This window comes from Gouania willdenowi, chromosome 13 (assembly GCF_900634775.1).
Source record: "Gouania willdenowi chromosome 13, fGouWil2.1, whole genome shotgun sequence".
Taxonomy (NCBI): Eukaryota; Metazoa; Chordata; class Actinopteri; order Blenniiformes; family Gobiesocidae; genus Gouania; species Gouania willdenowi.
This window is the reverse complement of record NC_041056.1, coordinates 21,710,539-21,728,558: the sequence shown is the minus strand read 5'-3', so window position 1 is coordinate 21,728,558 and position 18,020 is coordinate 21,710,539. Positions and strand designations below refer to the sequence as shown.

The following is an 18,020-nucleotide window of genomic DNA, read 5'->3' as shown; positions in this document are numbered from 1 at the left end:
AAATAATAATTAGATATTAAAGAAGAGCAAAAACATATTTCATAATAATATAACCTTATTTCACAATTTGATGGCCATATTATATTTGTCTTATTTATCAAAATGGTATTAATTTCAAAATGTTGTTTTTATTTATTTAATTATGAATCTTTTGGGCTTCCATAATTTCATGTTTTAATAGTTCAGTTTTCACTCATTTATCTGAGTGTGATGGGATGGATTCTTCTGGAACAAGCAGCTCAACATGTCGTACATTAAGGGATGGATGGCAGTTTTTAATCAAGACTCTGGGTTATACATTTTGAATCACACACACTTTATACTGCTAAACAAATCCAAACACACACGTACAATTATAGCTGTAATAATGCAGATTTATATTTGTGGTTAGATGAATCAGGGTTGGGCTCAATTACAATTACGTATTCAATTAACCATGTTCAATTACAATTCAATTGCGAATACGGTTACCAGCATTTTTCCCCAATTACAATATTTTTTTTTCTTCCTCAAAGTCCATTACAATTATGTTTTCAATTACTAAAGGTAAATTACAATTCATCACGATTACTGAGCCTGAATAGATATGAAACATATTTTAATAATTTACTACATACGTGTAGAACTGTAACATGGTTCCCCAGTTTTGGGTTGAATTATAATTGTAATTGCTATGAAAATTGTATAAAAATTGTCAGTCAATTATCTGAACTCAAAATTACAATTTAACTACGATTACGACCGCAACAGATTTTCAAAATTACAATTATGCCATAATTGTAATTACCAATTACACAATTATAATTGACCCCAACCCTGGGAGGAATACGTTTGTAGCAAGGGTGAGTGTATTCTGTGACGTGGAAAGATTGACAAACGGAGTCATGTGGTGACGAAGCTTTATTTTTTATGCTAACTTAAATATTTGACACACACACTCTCTCAGTTGATGGAACCTGACAGCACTTTTCTTCTAAAGTTCTATAATTACCATTAAATAAATCTTCAGAAAGAAGAAAAAATGTGTGTGTGGTTTTTTGTTTTTTTTTTAACAGCTTGTCCTACTGACACAGTAACACGTCTTATGCTGGTTTCACAGTCTTGTTTTTCCAATAGTTCCAATACTTTTCAGTTTTATGCTTTAAAATACTGGTGCGATGCAATGACAGTAAATCTGACTTCCAATAACAATCAACACTGACCTCAAAGGACACAATGTTTTCTTACTGAGCTGATGAACATCTCCACATGTATTAGATTATATTTAGGTACAAAACAACCCAATACTTTCTTTATTTTACTGGGCTATATTTTACCTAATTGCTGCAAAACATGATTAAAATGTCAACTGGCAGCCTAATAGTCAAGGAAGCAGATTTGCTTCCTTAAAGGTACATAACCCAGTGTTGAAAGCCTGAATAAATGCAGAGGGTCTTCAGGAAAGGCCTCTGAAGAAAAACGTTTGCCAAAATAAACATGTGGCAACCGTAGAAGTGAAGAACCAAAAGTAAAGACGCTCAATATTAAAATGCCACCAAAACTTGTGAAATGACTATTTAATCAATGATAGACCTTACACAATGGAATAATCCATTCAACTTTGGAGAGGATCCTGATCAATATACTGATTCTGATCAGTTTGAACATTTGAAAAACTCTCATCAATGGTGAAATTTCAAAAATTCACATCTTGGTTTGTAACAGACCGATCTAGATCCGGATCAGATCGGGCATTACATTGTAAGTTTCCAAAAAGAAAATAAAAAGGGGATGCTGATATATTATGATCTACTGTATTAATGGGAATATAAAATTATCCAAGCCTTTAAAGCAGGGGAGTCAAACTCATTTTACTTGAAGAGCCACATACGACCCAATATGACCTCAGGTGGGCAGAAAAATCCATGTTTTTGTGAAGGGTGAAAGAGCAAAATCCATAATGTTAAGCAATTGGTGAAAATACTTCGACTTTGCAACTCATTTCTCAAAATGTTCAGTGTAATTTACAAGAATGTCAGCTTTTTAAAAATAATTGCGAATTAATTTCACTGTAAATAATATTGTAATAATAATAATAATAATAATAACAGTATTGTTACCCCCCTTTGTATTTTATCTACAACCTATGTGGTAATTTACAAAAAGTCCTGTTTTTTCAGTAATTTCTACTTTGAACAAATCTTCCAGCGGGCCGGACTTGGCCCACGAGCCTTGAGTTTGACATATGTGCTTTAAAGTGTAAAAAATGATCATGGCACCATAATCATTCACACTAATACAGATAACTGACAATATCTGACAAAGAGTATATGGTGCATGGCAGAGGTTTGCACTCCTGTTACTTTTAAAGATCAAGTCTGGTTTGGAATAAAGTAAATCATTAGAAAGTGTCTGTTGTTCCTTGGTGTCATTTCCATTATTAAAGCACATTTTTCCTCTTGTCTTGTGGATTAAATCCATCCATGGACTGATGAGCTGCATTGGAGTTTAATGTATGGGGAGATATTTGTCTAAATAATCTACAATTTTCAAGGTTTTTTTTTCAGATTTTCACAAGTGTTCTATAAGATTTTTCACACGTGATTTTTAGATTTTCATGTGTTTTTTAGATTTTCACATGATTTTTAGATTGTCACATGTGTTTTTCAGAAACGTAATTGACATACAAATTACTCAGGTGAAAAATCTGAAAAATACATGTGAAAATTGTGGATATATTTGTGAATATTTTTGAGACAAATCTCTCCCCATAGTAAGGAATACTAGACCATTTATTTTATATGAAGAATTCATCAATCATCTCGTCTTTGTTAGTGTGTGTTATAGTCCTACTGCTGCTGTCTAAGGATGCGTTCTGTCCTCCAGGTCCAGTCCTGCTGTAACAGCCCCCCCCGGCTGCTCTGGTCCATGTCTTAGAGGAAGCTTGAAGCTGAATATGAGTCCTTGGCAAACATCCACTGAGCTCCTTCACCAGCTCCTCCACTGCTGAGCCTCCAACAGCTGCACTCCTCTCAGAGCGGAGACTCCTCAGAAAGTCCAGAGAAGACGAGCGAGTGATCGTTTTAACTGCTGAGTCATGGCGGGGAGAGATGGCAGCACCAGTATCCACATTGGTCTCTGATTCGTCCTCTTCCAGAAGGAGGTGTGAGATGGAACGGGTGACGGAGCGGTGCATGGGGGAGGATGAGAGAGGAGCAGGGCTGCTGCGCTGGGAGGAGTAACAGGAGCTGCCTGGAGGAGTGCTGCAGACGCTCCCTGAGCCCACACTCTCCACTGCTCCGTCTCCCTGAAGCTTCTCACACACTGGTTCACTACACCATCTGTGGCCTGACAACAACAAAGCACAGCATACACTTTAATGTTTTCACTTGTCTAACATGATTCTGTTTGATATCTAGTAGTTTTTAGGGAAGGTTTCCCTCCTTAGCATTTCAGCTAAACAAACATTAGTTTTTTTTGTACTGCTGAGTAAAATTACTCACAGAAATTCCAGATTGTGTCATAATGCACAAATACAAATATTCAACAACTATGTAAACTGGTGTAATACACTTTTTGGGAGATTAACTGACAAATGAAGGGAAAAAGTTTGTTTAAATGATTTAGTCTAAATGTAAAGTTATCTGAGTCGTATAACCTTTCTCCCACATAAACCTATGGCTTATTTTTCACCATAACGTCATGGAAAATATTGCAGAAGAAGAAGAATCTCATGGAGCTCTTTCAAAGCCAGAAGGTGAGTTCTTGTAACCAAATTATTTGACACACATGAATGCCTTAATATTTTAGCCTGGAACAAACTTAGCCCCTATACCAGTGACTGAGATCTAGCTGTAATACAGATAGATTTCCAGGCTATTCATATTTTCAAATACATTCATTAAACATTCTTTTTCACAACATGCGTTTGTGTCATTAATGAATAATTGTATCTGGTATATTGTGTTTTGTGATTGCTGCTGCATATTTGGTCTCCCTTGGAAATCTCAGATTTTTCTGGTGTAATAAAGATTTAATAATAATAATTAAATATAAAAAGGCCTAACATGTTTTTAAAGCAGAAATCTAAATCAATTGAGTATTTAATGGCAAGACTAACATTAGTATTGAAGCTCAAGTTATGTGATTACAGAATCTCTCCCGGTTCTGGTCACACACAAGCAGGTCAGATACCATCGTACACTGATAACATTTGCCAAGGTCTCTTCTCAGAGACTCAGTCATTGTTATGCTTAGCGCTATCAGCAGCATACAAAACCCTGAGAGCACTGAACAACTACAGAGTCATCGGGACACACACACACACACGGAAACCTCTGAATCCCAGACCGGTCTGCCTCAAAAGCCCTTTGACCAAATAAACCCTGTGTGATCTGACAAGCAACCCTACAACTAGACTCCGTCTCATTCTGTGGTACAGGTAAAGACGGGTGACATGGAGTGCCCGCCTGGACAAGGAACTGTAGCGGGAGTAGGCTCTAGTGGGATAGGGTCTCGATCAGAACCATTTGGACTAAGTTGGGAGTTAAATATCTGTGACAGAAGTAGCTCCATTGTGGTATTGGGTCTCAGACGAGTCTATAAAAGATAAAGACTTAACATATTTAATGAATGGTTAGATAATCAAAAAAACATGGCTTGGATTTAGCTTTCAATAAGACACGGTAGGAATGAAAAGGAAAAGAAAACATAGCCAGTGGAATTTGAGAATATTTTGGTTTTAGAGAAATGTCATTTGCAAAAATGCGAGTGATTATTGTAAAAAGTAGAAAAGCTTCAGATATAGAAATAAGAACGTTACTGTAAAATAATGTTAAATATAGTTTTAGAAGCATTACAAGGTGAATTGGTGGATCATTTATCAATAGAATGATCAGTTGTAGGATGATTGTTTGGAGATAAGTAGTGTGGACGCTAAGATGTTGTTGAAAACTGATTACTTCTTTGTCCTGCTGTCCAAAGGTGAACTGAGACGGAGGACTGGTAAGACACTCAGAAAACACCTGTGGACTCTGTGGTTAGACTTTTTTGGAAAAAACACACGTCACTGTGCTGGGAAAAAGCAAACCAACTGAGAATAGGGACTGGGTCAAACTGAAATGCAGTCTATGATTGCTCCAGGAACACACAGTACAACACCGATCCCAGGGTAACACGGAACCAACAGTTTTTTTCAACAGACGAGCTGAGGCGTTCTTCTCCTGATGTTCTACTGTTTTTCATTCCGTCTGAATATAGCTGGTGTAGGAAACAAACCACATCAAGCGTAAAGCCTCCCCCTTTGCTAGCAAGAATTAACCAAGGAGCCTGTTTTTGTGTTATCACGAACTGTGTAAACACAACTGCCCCCGTAACTCTGAGATGCAGGACTAACCCCACTATGTGGTCTGTGAACTCAATACCGGAGCCGCTAAGACTGAACCAGCTATTTGAAGTACGTAGTACGAACCCTTCTTTTACGACTCCCCTTCCGGCCAAACAAAAGGACCAGAGAATCCCAAGGACAGTTTTCCCCTATATTACCTCCCTGCGACATTTATGATCAAAAGAAGAACATCCCTCTTCTCCCCCTTATCAAACAGATACTGTGGGATGCTATAAGTTCAAAGAATGGTCCCAATGCCCTCTGACCCCCTGTGGTGAGACGTCACAGGAGGACACTGTCCAGGCACCTAGCTGAGAGATCTCCACGGGAAGAAAGGAGAACAAAGAAATTGTATTATGTTTGAAAGTTACAAACGAAAACATTTTTGGAATGATTTCTACAGAAATTGAAATTGCAAATATTGTCTGTTCGATCACACTCGTTTCATGTAACGCAATAACCGACAGAATGCTATTTTAAAGTGTTTATCATTTAAAAGTGCTTAAAAATACCAGAAAACATCACAAACGTTAGTTTGAGGTATCTACGGCAACCATATAGTTAAGAGGAGGCATAACATGATTTTTGATATTTATGTCTATGAGTAATTACAGGTAAAATGCATTAATTAATTCCTAAAGTGATTCTAGGATATTTTCCAGTCATGTTTGGTATCAAACCCTTTCGTAATTCATGATATTTCAGGATATGATGTTGAAAAGATGTTTTGAAATATGTGGAATTAATTATTAGGCATTCTTTTATGTTTAGAATCATCCCTTGTCGTCTGTCTCTGTCTTACACTTACACACACCCAAGACACACCCACAAGCTGAAAGCAGAGACATTGACCAATCACCGAAATGATCACAGAAGGATCCACCCAGACGCCTCCTCCAAAAGGCGTCGCCAAACGCCCTTTAAAAAAAGACGCGCGACCAGAAACAACAGTTTTGGACGCGGGCGTTCATGCTCACACGTGTCCCCTCCTGTTTCCAGTCTTTCATTTCATTTTTCATTTATTTGTAGTTACATCAGTTAGACTTTTTAAGAACCTCGCTCGCAGTGAAAGCCTAAGACGCAAAGAACGTGCCTGAAAGCTGACCTTCCAACATCTGACTCGTGGACCAAACCGTGGTCCCTCTTAGTCTGAAACCGGCTGCGATCATCCCAGAGGGGTTGTGGATCGGCCAATGGAATCACTGCTGTTTAACGAAACAGCACTCAACGGCAGCACGCCAGCGCAGCTCTACTGCTACACAGACGTTGTTCCTGCAAACCCAGAATGTCTCCAGGTCCAACCAGACTGCATCTGAAGGTATGGACCAGTGAACAATGGATCAGCAGAACTGACTCACTTAACTACAATACAACCTCATTCAATACATCCTCATATTTACACTTCACTCACAATCCACCACATATGTTTGTTCGTCTCCCCCTTGTCCGTCCTCCTCTCTTTGTTATGAGCTCTCTTTATTTTATTCTTTGATTTTATGATTTTATTAATGAATATGCATCCTGAATTTTTATTCAATATTTAGTAGATTAGCATCCTCCTAGATTAGTGATTTCACTTTATTACATATAATCCTCACTTTTATTAGCCTAGAAATGCATTTTATCATGATTTAATTATCCCATTTCAATTGATATTTTGACTGTGTTAATTGTTGACTTTTGAATAAAAGGTTAAACATAATATTTGATTCCTCTGATTCATTAAAGCTGTGATGATGGTGTAGATGTCTGGTAGAATTCACTTTTCCCTGGTTTCACATTGATGAGTTTAGTCTAAAAACTTAGACATATTTCTCCTGTTAAAAGGAGTGGCACCCCGCAAATTTGAAGTAATATTAATAATCACAATTAATATTCTTAGTTATATAACCCATTAATAATAACTCATCTCACCTTCCTACACTGGGCTATTCTGATTGAGAAATTCATGCCATTTCAACTGTAATACATGATCAAAATCTGATTATAAATAGATCACAAACACACCACTTTAGGCTGAATTGGTAAAATATTTTCAGGGTTTCTATCCTAGTGAATCCTGGGTTACATCCTAGAATTCCCCTCAAGGACACACTGTTGGATTTCTGTGTAGGTTTGAACAGTAAAAGTTTTTCCTCAGGAAAACATAATTCCTGTAAATACTGTATAGGAATTTAATTTATGCACTTTGGTCACAGTGAATGGTGGCTGAGAGCAGTGCATGGGTGAAGGATTAGACAACATTAGATTTTGATGCACAAAGATAACATTTAGACCATAGAGATTACATGTGATGTTTTGCGTCTGGAGTAAATAAGGGTTGATGGCGTATAGGGACAACTTGACATTTGATTTGTCTCTAACGTTGTGACAGAATAATGAATTAGAATAATGACATCAACACTTAGATTACATTTTCTGGTTGCAGTGAGGGGAGATGATATGACAGTAGAGGGCTAAAGGTTTAAAACTCCTAAGGTAGTGTTGTCTAACCCTAGTATGTTTATAGATCTCCTGATGAGATGGATTTTAAATGATACAGTATTAGAATACTGACTGGGATATGAGTTTTTCCTCAAGTTACTGGATCAGCACAGACTTCACAGACAGTTCTCAGCTTCCCCTCCACAGCTCAGGCCGGGTCACTGCAGGACTGACGGAAGTGTTTTGAAAATTAATTGATTGGAAATGTGAAACATTGTTATGTTATAACATATATGTTTCCAGAGAAACTGAAACTGAAATCTGCAGAGACAAAAGGAAATCAATCAATCTTGAGTCCTACACAGAGTATTTGGCGTGACCTGGGCCGTGACCTTAAAGCTGAGAGGGAGGAGTATGAGATCGCTGTGAAGGATCTGTGATCGAAGGGGCGACAGGAGTTTTGGGGAAAAGAAGGAAAAAAAGGAGGGAATTAAGGAAGCACACTTCTGTAAATTTAAAGATAAGTCCATTTACACGGAATCAGATGAAATTTGTGGATGAATTATGAATATAATTGGAAAAACATATAACAAACACAGTTTATATTAGATTCCCATCGTCATACATATTTTTTGATGCCGGTGACCAACTAAAACCCAAGCCCAATCCTACAATTTTTTTGGCCATTCCAACTTCATCTCCATCCTGGCCTATATGAGCACTCACCTATGGTGATGCTTTCCGAAAAGCAAACTCCAGCTGCTGAATGCTGGGATGGAGAGATGATCAACAGGGGTCTCAGTTTAAGGACTGAACTGTGATTGTTATTGTAATTTGTCTAAATATGCCAGAGTTAAAAGATTTGGACAATTTTCTTCATTTAAAAAATGAAAGCTCCATAAAACAAGTCCTTATGGACTTCATTCTTTAGAAGACTCACTGCTACTTTTTAAACATGTCTCCCTTTGAACTAATTTAGGAAGCTGTTATCTGCACTCTAGGAAAGAACATGTTTGATTTTTGTGTTTGTTCCGCATATTTCTGCTCTTCTTACCCTGTTTGTGGGTCAGCCATGATGGGGCTGTGCTGAGGCTGCAGGAGGACACGCTGTGACCCGGCCCAGGGCTGTGAGGGGACGTGCTCGGGCAGCTCAGGGGAAAAGCACAGGTCAGAGGTCGCTGAGGCTGAGCTGGAGTTTTCACCTGCACCACAGAAGGACAGTAGGGCTGGATTAGGATCAACGCAGGGACCATTAGAGCTTTAGCTAAGCAATTCTGACAGAATTAACAAACACGCACTTAACATATGGCTCAAACAAGGAAGTACCACATGCCACAATTGGACAATTACAGAGCACAGACATACATTCAGTTAACTTTTTATAGCGACAAGCTTAAAAATGCACGTCAGGTGGTCGCTAACTTTGGAATACTAATTCATGTCAAAACTTTTTAGTACTGAAAAAAATGGGTCAAAATGTCAATATTGGCTTAAAAGTGGCAGAAAAAGTAGGAACAATTATTTAAACTGGTAAATAATGTGCATGATAACTCAAGAATGTGGTGAATTGGCAAAAAATAAGCCTGAAATATAGTAAAAAGGAGTTAAAAATGGCAATAATGGGTCAACATATGTGAGATTAGGTGGGAAAAGTGGTGGAAAGGGTTTCTAAGTGCCAAAAACGTATTGAAAGTGGAAATAAAATGTGTAGAAAAGGTGTTGAAATTTGATGAAGTGACAAGAATGGGAGAAATTTATCAAATATGCTTATAAATAGGCTAAAATATGGCAAGTTTGGTGTAGTTGCAGAAAAAGAGTAAAAATAAGCAAAAGGGGGCTCAAAAATATTCTTAGTTTCTTAAAGGCATCTAGTGACCCCCTCTAAGTGTCTTGGGACCCCAAGGTTGAGAATCCCTGGCGTAAGCCACCATTAGCTACTGTAGCCAGCAGACACTGTCAACCACTGTGTGAATGGGCTACATCAGATCCAGCATTACATCCATCCTACATTATTTAACACCGGACTGTGCTCGGACATGAGTGTTAAGTGTTTCATTTAGCACGACAAAGATGCAGAAAATGTACAGAGTACATCTAGAGCTGCATTTACCTGGAAAAGAACTTTGTTACCATCCAAGTCTTCTGTCTGCCAGCGGGCGGAGCTGATGGGGGTGCAGGGGTTGGGCAGCAGAGGCACCAACTGGCCGATTTCCTCAACACTAAACTGGAGCACGGCAGAGCTGCTGGGCTCCACCTGCTCTCCTGGAGAGAGCTGCTTCAGAGCCAGCTGAAGGCTCAGGCCGGGCTCTGGGGAGAACACGAGAAAAGGAAAGGTTTTCAAATGTGGATGTAATCTAAAGTATGGAAGAGGATTAGGGTCAGGGTTGGGGTCAATTAGATTATACAATTACATCTTCAATTATCCATCTTCATTAGGCTTATTACTTTTCCACTGAAAGTAAATTACAATTATGTTCTCAATTACTAAAGTTCAATTACAATTACTGAGCCTTTAATTGTTAGGCTTCCTAATCAATGAAAAATATTGGTATTATTATTTTTGGTGTGGGTGTCTGTGCCTTTTTTTCTGTCAGTATACCCTGAGGTTTAATTACATTGTAAATGACATTTTTTATAGAATTAAAGGTAATTATCTGAACTTAATCACAATTCAATTACAACAACATGTTTTTCCAACTATTATTACAATTGTAATTTTTTCATAATTTTAATTAATTACCAATTACAATTATAATTGACCCCAGCCCTGATTATGGCCAATTTTGATGGAGAAAAAATTTTTGGGAAAATTAAGAATAAAGTGGAAATGTCAAAAATAAAGTAGAGATTTCGAAAAAGGAATATAAAATACAAAATCGTGATAAAAGGTGAAAGGTCGTCTAATGAAGTAAAAGCTACGGAAAATGACGAGGGCCAATTCACCATATGGCAACAAACAGCAGATTGTGGCCGTCTACAAAATTCAGTAGTGTAACGATGAATGTGTGAAACTATTTCAAAGTTGGGTTTAAAAACAAAGAGACTCTTTCTTTATTAGCTCAGAAACACGCATTGTGATCTCTTTAAGGACTTTGAAGAATTGTTGCCAAAAACTTAATCTGTTAGGAAAAGCAGCTGTACAGAAACAGATTAGGGCCAGTTTTGATGGAGACTGTTGTCGTATATGGTGAATTGGTCCTAGTCTGCTTAAGTAGATTTGATCACAATATTGTATTTTGAGTTTTTTTTCCAAATTTCGACTTTAATCTTGTCTTTATATTTCAACTTTTATAGTCTCGACATTATTCTTAATTTGCCCAAAATGATTTTCTCCATCAATATTGTCCCTAATCCACTTCCATCCTAAAGACTAGTTCATTGTAGGAAGAGTTATCGACTGAGTTTGGAGTCACTACTGTCACCCTCTGACAATAACTATGCATTCATTCCAAATTCTAAATCAAAGTTTGTTTGCCTAAAACCTTCTTTTAATCCCATAGATTTGCCTGTTTTCTGTCCTATCTCCGTTACCATGTCGGATTGGTGTGAAACAAGAACGCAGACACAGCAACGGGTGATACTAAAACCCTGGAACATCCTGAAACATTTCAGAGACAGAGAAACTTCTGCCCAGTACTGCATACACAGGCTGTAATATCACCAAGTTTATCATTGTAACGGTAATTAGAGTTAATATCGTTACCAGGGAGCAAATATCTATTCCTGGTTATTGTTTTATGGAGTTTTATTGGCTTTTATTTACCATCGAGTAGTTCCTACTGCATATTTACAAGTTGATAACCATTATTTTATTATTGTGCATAGTTCCTGATATGAACATATATGTACTTTAAAAAAATAAATAATAATAATACAAATAAATAATAAAAAAATAAAAAATTCCAAATAAGAAAAACAATGTCACAAAAACAATCTTTAAAAAACATTACAATTATGGTGTAATTATAAGTGTAATTCTAATTCTAAAAATCTGTTGCGGCTGTAATCGTAATGAAATTGTAATTGAATTCAGATAATTGACTTTGTAATGTAATTGCCATGAAAATTCAATAAAAATTGTCCATTATAAATGGGGAACCAAGTTACAGTTATATTTTAATAATTGTTCACTACATATGTGTAGAATTGTACATATGTTTCATATCAAGCTTTCCCACATTTAACCATTAAAAAAAAAAAAAAAATCTAGGGGTACAGTGACATGAAAAAGGCTTTGACGCCCACACCAAAAATATTAAAACCTATATTTTCATTGATGACCTGTTATCATAAGAGATGCTAACAAAAAGCTAACACAAGAGGAAGGTTAACTTTTATTAGGTTATTTATTTCAGGTTCAGTAAGTGTAATTCATTTTAATAATTTAGAACGTAACTGAAATTGACTTTCTGAGGATAAAAGAAAAATTGTAATGTAAAAAATGCTGATAACTGTCATCGTAATTGAATTGTAATTGATCATAGAACATTAAAAATGTAATTGTAACTGAAAAATGTAATTGAGCCCAACCCTGAGAACGGGGCAGAATTTACTCTGTCTCCGGTATGTTTCCGAAATGTATCCGGATATTTCCGCGTATTAGCATCACCCCACGTCAACACAAAAAGGGGCATTGAAACGTTACCATTGTGTAGGGTGAACCAACAGAAGCCTGCCTTCTGCTCCTCTGCCTGTCGCTGCAGCACCGTCTCATAGAGGCGCACAGCATCCTCATAGTTCTCATAGCCGCTGTACAGGGTCACACGGAGGATTTCCCCTCCACAGTGCACAGGACGGACCCCCCACACAGGCATTCCTGCACCCAGACTATAGAAGTCCCTGCTGGGAAGGAGGTAGGGTCTCATTAGCGGGTTGGAAGACGAGCTGTCGGACGTGATGTGGATTCCTCCTGTTCGGGTGCCACAGCTCTCAGTGTGATGGTACTGCCAGGGTGGCCGTCGGAAGAAATCCAGCACTTTGAGGATTCGTTCTTCTCCATAGGCCTCGTGTAGGAAGAAAGTGATGGCTATTGATGGGTAACCTGAGGAAAATAACAGGAGTTGTTTTCAATTTAAAAAAACAAAAACAGATTAGATCTAAGTGGAATACAAGTATCACATATCATGGTGTGTAAGACACAACCTTTATAAAAAGAGGGGTTGTCTTATTAGCATGTCATTAATCAATCAATGGACACACTTTCCACATTAATTAGTCACTAAAATATGGATTCAATAATAACAATGCAGAAAATCAGAGCAAAGCAGCTGTAGACAAGTAGATGGGACATAGCAGAAAAAACACATTTTGGTCATTGGATTTTCTCTTCAGAAAAAGATAAAAAAAACTAAAATTGAGTGGTTATTTTGATTCATATTTTAAATTCAAAAACTGAGATTTAAATGATCAAGATGGAATCAACAAAACTTTAAAAAAAATGATTGATTTCTTATTTTGTGTTTCTGATAATAGATAAATAAAATCTCAGAGATTCCTTCCTGCATCGCCACCATCAGGTCAACCTTTTAGTTTTAGAGTTAGTGTATCTTTTAAATCTTTCATCATCATAATGTGGCTGAAGATTCATCTGAAGAAGCATTCCTTATTCTTTGGTTTTATTTTGCCAATATGTGTTCAGCACATTGAAAAAATATTATCATGATGATTTTAAGCTCAATCAATTGTACCCATCAAATTAGAAAAAAATCATAAAATATGAAGCAAAAAAAGTCAACTATTATTTTTTGAATGACGAACATTGAATGGGGTCAAATTGAGCCCAAGGATAATAGGAGGGTTAAAAAGGCATTTATATCCTTTTTTGAATGTAAAAATCTAATGACCAAAACAGACACTGACTGACCCATACAGTAGTGATTTAAAAGGGTATGTCTTTACCAGCTACAGGAAATGGGTGGGTGTAACTTCGGAACGGGGAAGCTCTTTCTGACACGTGGAAGATGCGAAGGCTGGGACAAAGCCAGCGCAGCAGGCGATCCAGAGTGTGCTGCAGAAGAAGCGAGTCTCCAGGGTTGGCGAGCAGGTGCAGGTTCATCACCAGGAGCTGCAGCTGTCTCTGCTGCCTGAGCCGTCTAGTTAGGAAGTCAACTAGTAACATGCACACGCACACACACACACAGAGGACACTTAAAACAGGATGCCACAACATGCTTTGTTCAAACGACACCAGCCAGCCAAAATACCCAGTCCGTACTCATGAGGGCTGAAGTGGAGATCATCCACTGCTAGGTGTTAACATAGTGACCTCAGCTTGGCTTTGTGGGATTATAGCGTGCAAACATCCACACAAATCAGTGGGATTTGCCATTGGTTCCTCCGTCCTCTCCATGAGAGAAGCTAACATGATATACTAACTGTATGGCAGGGATGGACAGTACTATTACAGCAGGGGCCACAAAAATGTGATTGTATCTGATCAGAGGGCCACATTATCAACATTCAGGTCAGCAATAGAATATTGACTGATCTGAGCATCAATACAGAGGGGAAAAAGGTTTTGTCATCTTTTTTTGTCTTATTCTGGTTTTGTTGTTTTGTCAGTTTTAGTCATTATGTATATTTTTGTGCTCTTGTTGCAATTATGTGTTCTTTTCTGTCATTTTCTGCATTTTTTGTTGTCAATTTCTGTATTTTTCTGTCAATTTCGTTCAGAGTTTGTGCATCTTTGGAGCTATTCTGTAATGTGTTGTAGTTTTTCATGTTTTTGTATTCGTTTTATTAAGTGGTTGTTGTGTCTGTCTTTGATGTCAATTTGTGTATTTTTGGAATTATTTGTGTACTTTTTGCCTTGTACTGTCGATTTCTGTGTTTTGGGAGTTATTTTGTGTATTACATCGGGCTATATATTCCTTCCAAGTTCTTGAAATACAATTTTGGGGGATTTGTTTTGGTTGGGGGTAACACAAAATTAAACCGAGGGCCACAAGGGACCATGTCTGCTGTAATGGGACAGATTATGTCTTTTATACTGTGTTACAAATATGGAGTATCCATGATTAGTCACAAGTTTTGCCACCTCAGATACTTTTATACTGCATTTAATTTGAACTAGATTCATATTTGAGAAAGTAAAAGTATAGAATACAGTTGGTAAAGATGGTGTGTTTTCATTTGAAAAAGAATTATAATTTATAATTTCAGTTACAAAATAATGATTTTTTATCAATTGATAGACATTTCTGGTGACCTCATTTAAATTTCAGGTGACCACAAGGTTGAAAAACCCTGTTATGCTGTTTGAAGTTGTGCTAAAAACGAGAGTAGCAGCTCGATGAGAAGTGTATTCAAAGTGCACACAAAGAGGAACCCGTCTACCAAACCACAGCAGGGAAAGCTATTAGAATGTGGCTGAAGATTAATCTGAAGAAACATTCCTCATTCTTTGGTTTTACTTTGCCAATATGAAATAGAAAGATGCGTCAGAGGGATTGACAGCAGTGTCAGAAGAACTTAAGGTATGATTTTACATTTATTGTAAATATATCTTATATTTATTGACTATAATAGTATTCAGATGTGATGACAGGCTTTAAACCTTATGGTTTATTCAAAGGCTTTTCATCTGTGGTGACCGAGTCAACGGAATAGTCACGAATATGTGTGCGTGCATTTTGTTTGGCCATTTCTTCAGGCCGTCCTAAGCTCCATGGACAGTAGAGCAATTTTTCCTAGAATTAGTTTTTGATAGGGATGGGCAAAAAAATTTATTTATCGACTTTGTAGATAGAAACGATTTTTATTTTGCAAATTCGAGTTTAAAAAAATAAAATAAATGTAATTTAAAAAATATATATATATTTTTTTTCGCCACGGTTTTTCCGGACTTTTTTGCGTTCCGTCCTTGTGGGTTACCGTAGCGCGATGTGAGCCAGCCCCCTCTTTGCTTACATGTGTTTACCCTTTGAGTAGGCTATATGTGTGCCACAGGCATGTTTAATTTTTTTATTCGCACTATGCTGAGATGCCAAGGGAAGAAATTATTATTAACTGCAATGCTATATATTATAAAACATGTAGTTATCTGATTTCTTAATCAGAAAATTGAAGCTCCTGTGAACTTTTGCTTAAACCTGGGTTAAAGCTTGAAATTGTTGAATGACAGAGCCTCATTTACTTTTTATTTTAGGATTGTTCTATGCATTTTAACTCTTGAGGACAATCACCGCAATAAAGTTGACAATATATCTGATGTCTGCAGTCATTTTTAAGTGAATTGAAAAAAAATAATAAATAAAAAATCTAAATTTTCTTTCAAAAATCTGAGTTTTTTTTTTTTTTTTTTTTATGGCAAAATCGCCCAGCCCTGCCTTTTGATCATATATATATATATATATATATATATATATATATATATATATATATAATTTTTATTTTACTGCATTTTATTTTAACTTGATTCATATTTGGCAAAGTGAAAGCATAGAATACGGTTGTCTAAGATTGTGATTTAATTTGAAAATGAATAATAATTTAAAAAGCAGTAATCTTTTTTAATCTTTATCAATTATGACACATTTCAGCAAAACAAACACATGGGGTCCCAACACCAAGGTTGAAATACACTGCAGTAAAGGGAAGGGGTGTTAGCCCTTATTTTACTGCTCAGCAGTATCAGTGACCTTGTTCGGTGCTGGTAACTATAAAAATGATAAAGCAAATTTTAAATGCATGTCATTGGGCCAAGGAAAAAAAACTGATTACTGACACTTAAATGGAATGGACAAAAACATTAAAATATAAATTAGAAACAACTAAATAGTATCTAATGCATTTAGTTTAACTCACACAACAAAAACATGAGGGAAAAAAACCCCCTAATTTAAAAAAGTTATTTTGTGCCTTTTTAAAGTCAGTGTGTCTGTGAGGATACTCACTACCAGATGAGGACATCCTGCTGAAGTCAGAGCTGAAAAACAGAACACAAAGCACATGAGCCACTGTTTAGCTGGAGGACAGACAAAAATGTGTCTCCATCTTGTGGTCGGTGGTTTGGAAAATTGCCCCTTTAGTGCAGTTACCATGACAACGCAGTGTCTGTTGTTAGCTAGTTCAACCTTCAAATTAGTTACTTTAAAAACGTTGCTGCACTTCAAAACATCATATTAGAGGGCCAAACAGTTTGAACAACAGCTTATTGGCGGCATGGGGAACGCACACAGTTCACATACTCGGGGGGAAGTAAGACACTTTCAGTCGCGCTGAGTGGGTTAGCTGGCGTTAGCTCCCGGGGCTAACAGGACCGGACTCACCCTGCGGTGTCAGCTCCGGAGTCCACGTTTTCATCGTCGGCTCTGCGCAACATAGTCCACTTCACCACCTTTTACATTAGAGCGGCTGTTTGTGGCTCAGAGTTCGAGCTTTGTTTACCGCAGTTCGACATCGGAGTGAGGGGCATCCTGCCTCCGAAAAACAGCGCTTTGCAACGCTGACGTCACCAAGCAACCAAACGCAGCTAGGTTAGAAAAATAAAACCCAAACCCCCCAAAAAATGTATCCTGCTCCAATGCACATCTGAAAGTTGCGGGTTTCCTCTTTGGAGATGCTCGCAGTCTCACAGTGACCAAACTCAGCCTCAATGGTGAGTGAGAGGGCTCAACATTAGTGCAAATCTAAAGCTGTAATAACAGCAGCAGATGGTACGGCTCCAACCACTAAATGAGGGGACAAAGAGAGCCTCCAGACGGCTGCACGGATTTAAAAGTGCAGGGACTGTGTAGGGGAGACCCCCAAAGCCATGAAATTAATGTCAATACCTAGTTAAGAGCATTACAATCAGGAAGTGCTCGCTTTCGTGGCACGCCGAGAACCACAATGGCCAAAACTAGGCATTGTAAGTGAAAATATTGCACTTTTATGTTAATCTTTATAGTGCAACTCATGGCTGTTTCAGTACATTCTTTCATGTAAGAGTCATATGATTCCAAACACAAATCTGAAGTTGGACTAAGCTCCATAGAAATATCTGCCCAGACTTTCAGGATTAATTAGTTTGGTAACGGTTTAGTTGAAGTTGTGTACATAATGGCTGACATTGTTATTATTACGACATGACACCTGTCATTATCATGAATAAGGCCGTCATTAAGTGTCGCTCGTTACCCTAACCCTAACTATACATAACCCCACTATGATCCACCCACTTAACCGAAAAAATGCCAACATAGCTCCAAAAGTGTCATAATTTAGCGTAACTTAATGACACCTTATTCAT

General features: G+C 37.4%; 1 protein-coding gene across 2 annotated transcripts; it reads right to left on the bottom strand.

The window, feature by feature from the left end:
- Positions 1 to 2,443: 2,443 nt before the first annotated feature.
- On the bottom strand, positions 2,444 to 17,916 carry LOC114474953 (protein FAM124B-like). Of its 2 annotated transcripts, XR_003675404.1 has the most exons (9): positions 17,059 to 17,916; positions 16,684 to 16,715; positions 13,688 to 13,897; positions 12,435 to 12,830; positions 9,900 to 10,096; positions 8,844 to 8,991; positions 8,151 to 8,223; positions 7,923 to 8,018; positions 3,200 to 3,327 (listed from the first exon to the last, which is right to left on the bottom strand). XR_003675404.1 is itself a non-coding variant. In XM_028465581.1 (7 exons), exons 1-7 carry the CDS (start codon positions 17,109 to 17,111, stop codon positions 2,777 to 2,779), a joined length of 1,587 nt encoding a protein of 528 aa, XP_028321382.1. In that variant the 5' UTR covers positions 17,112 to 17,912; the 3' UTR covers positions 2,444 to 2,776. The 2 variants fall into 2 exon arrangements, 1 of the variants encoding a protein (XP_028321382.1); XM_028465581.1 differs by lacking the exons at positions 7,923 to 8,018; positions 8,151 to 8,223 and having other exon boundaries at positions 2,444 to 3,327; positions 17,059 to 17,912.
- Positions 17,917 to 18,020: the final 104 nt, after the last annotated feature.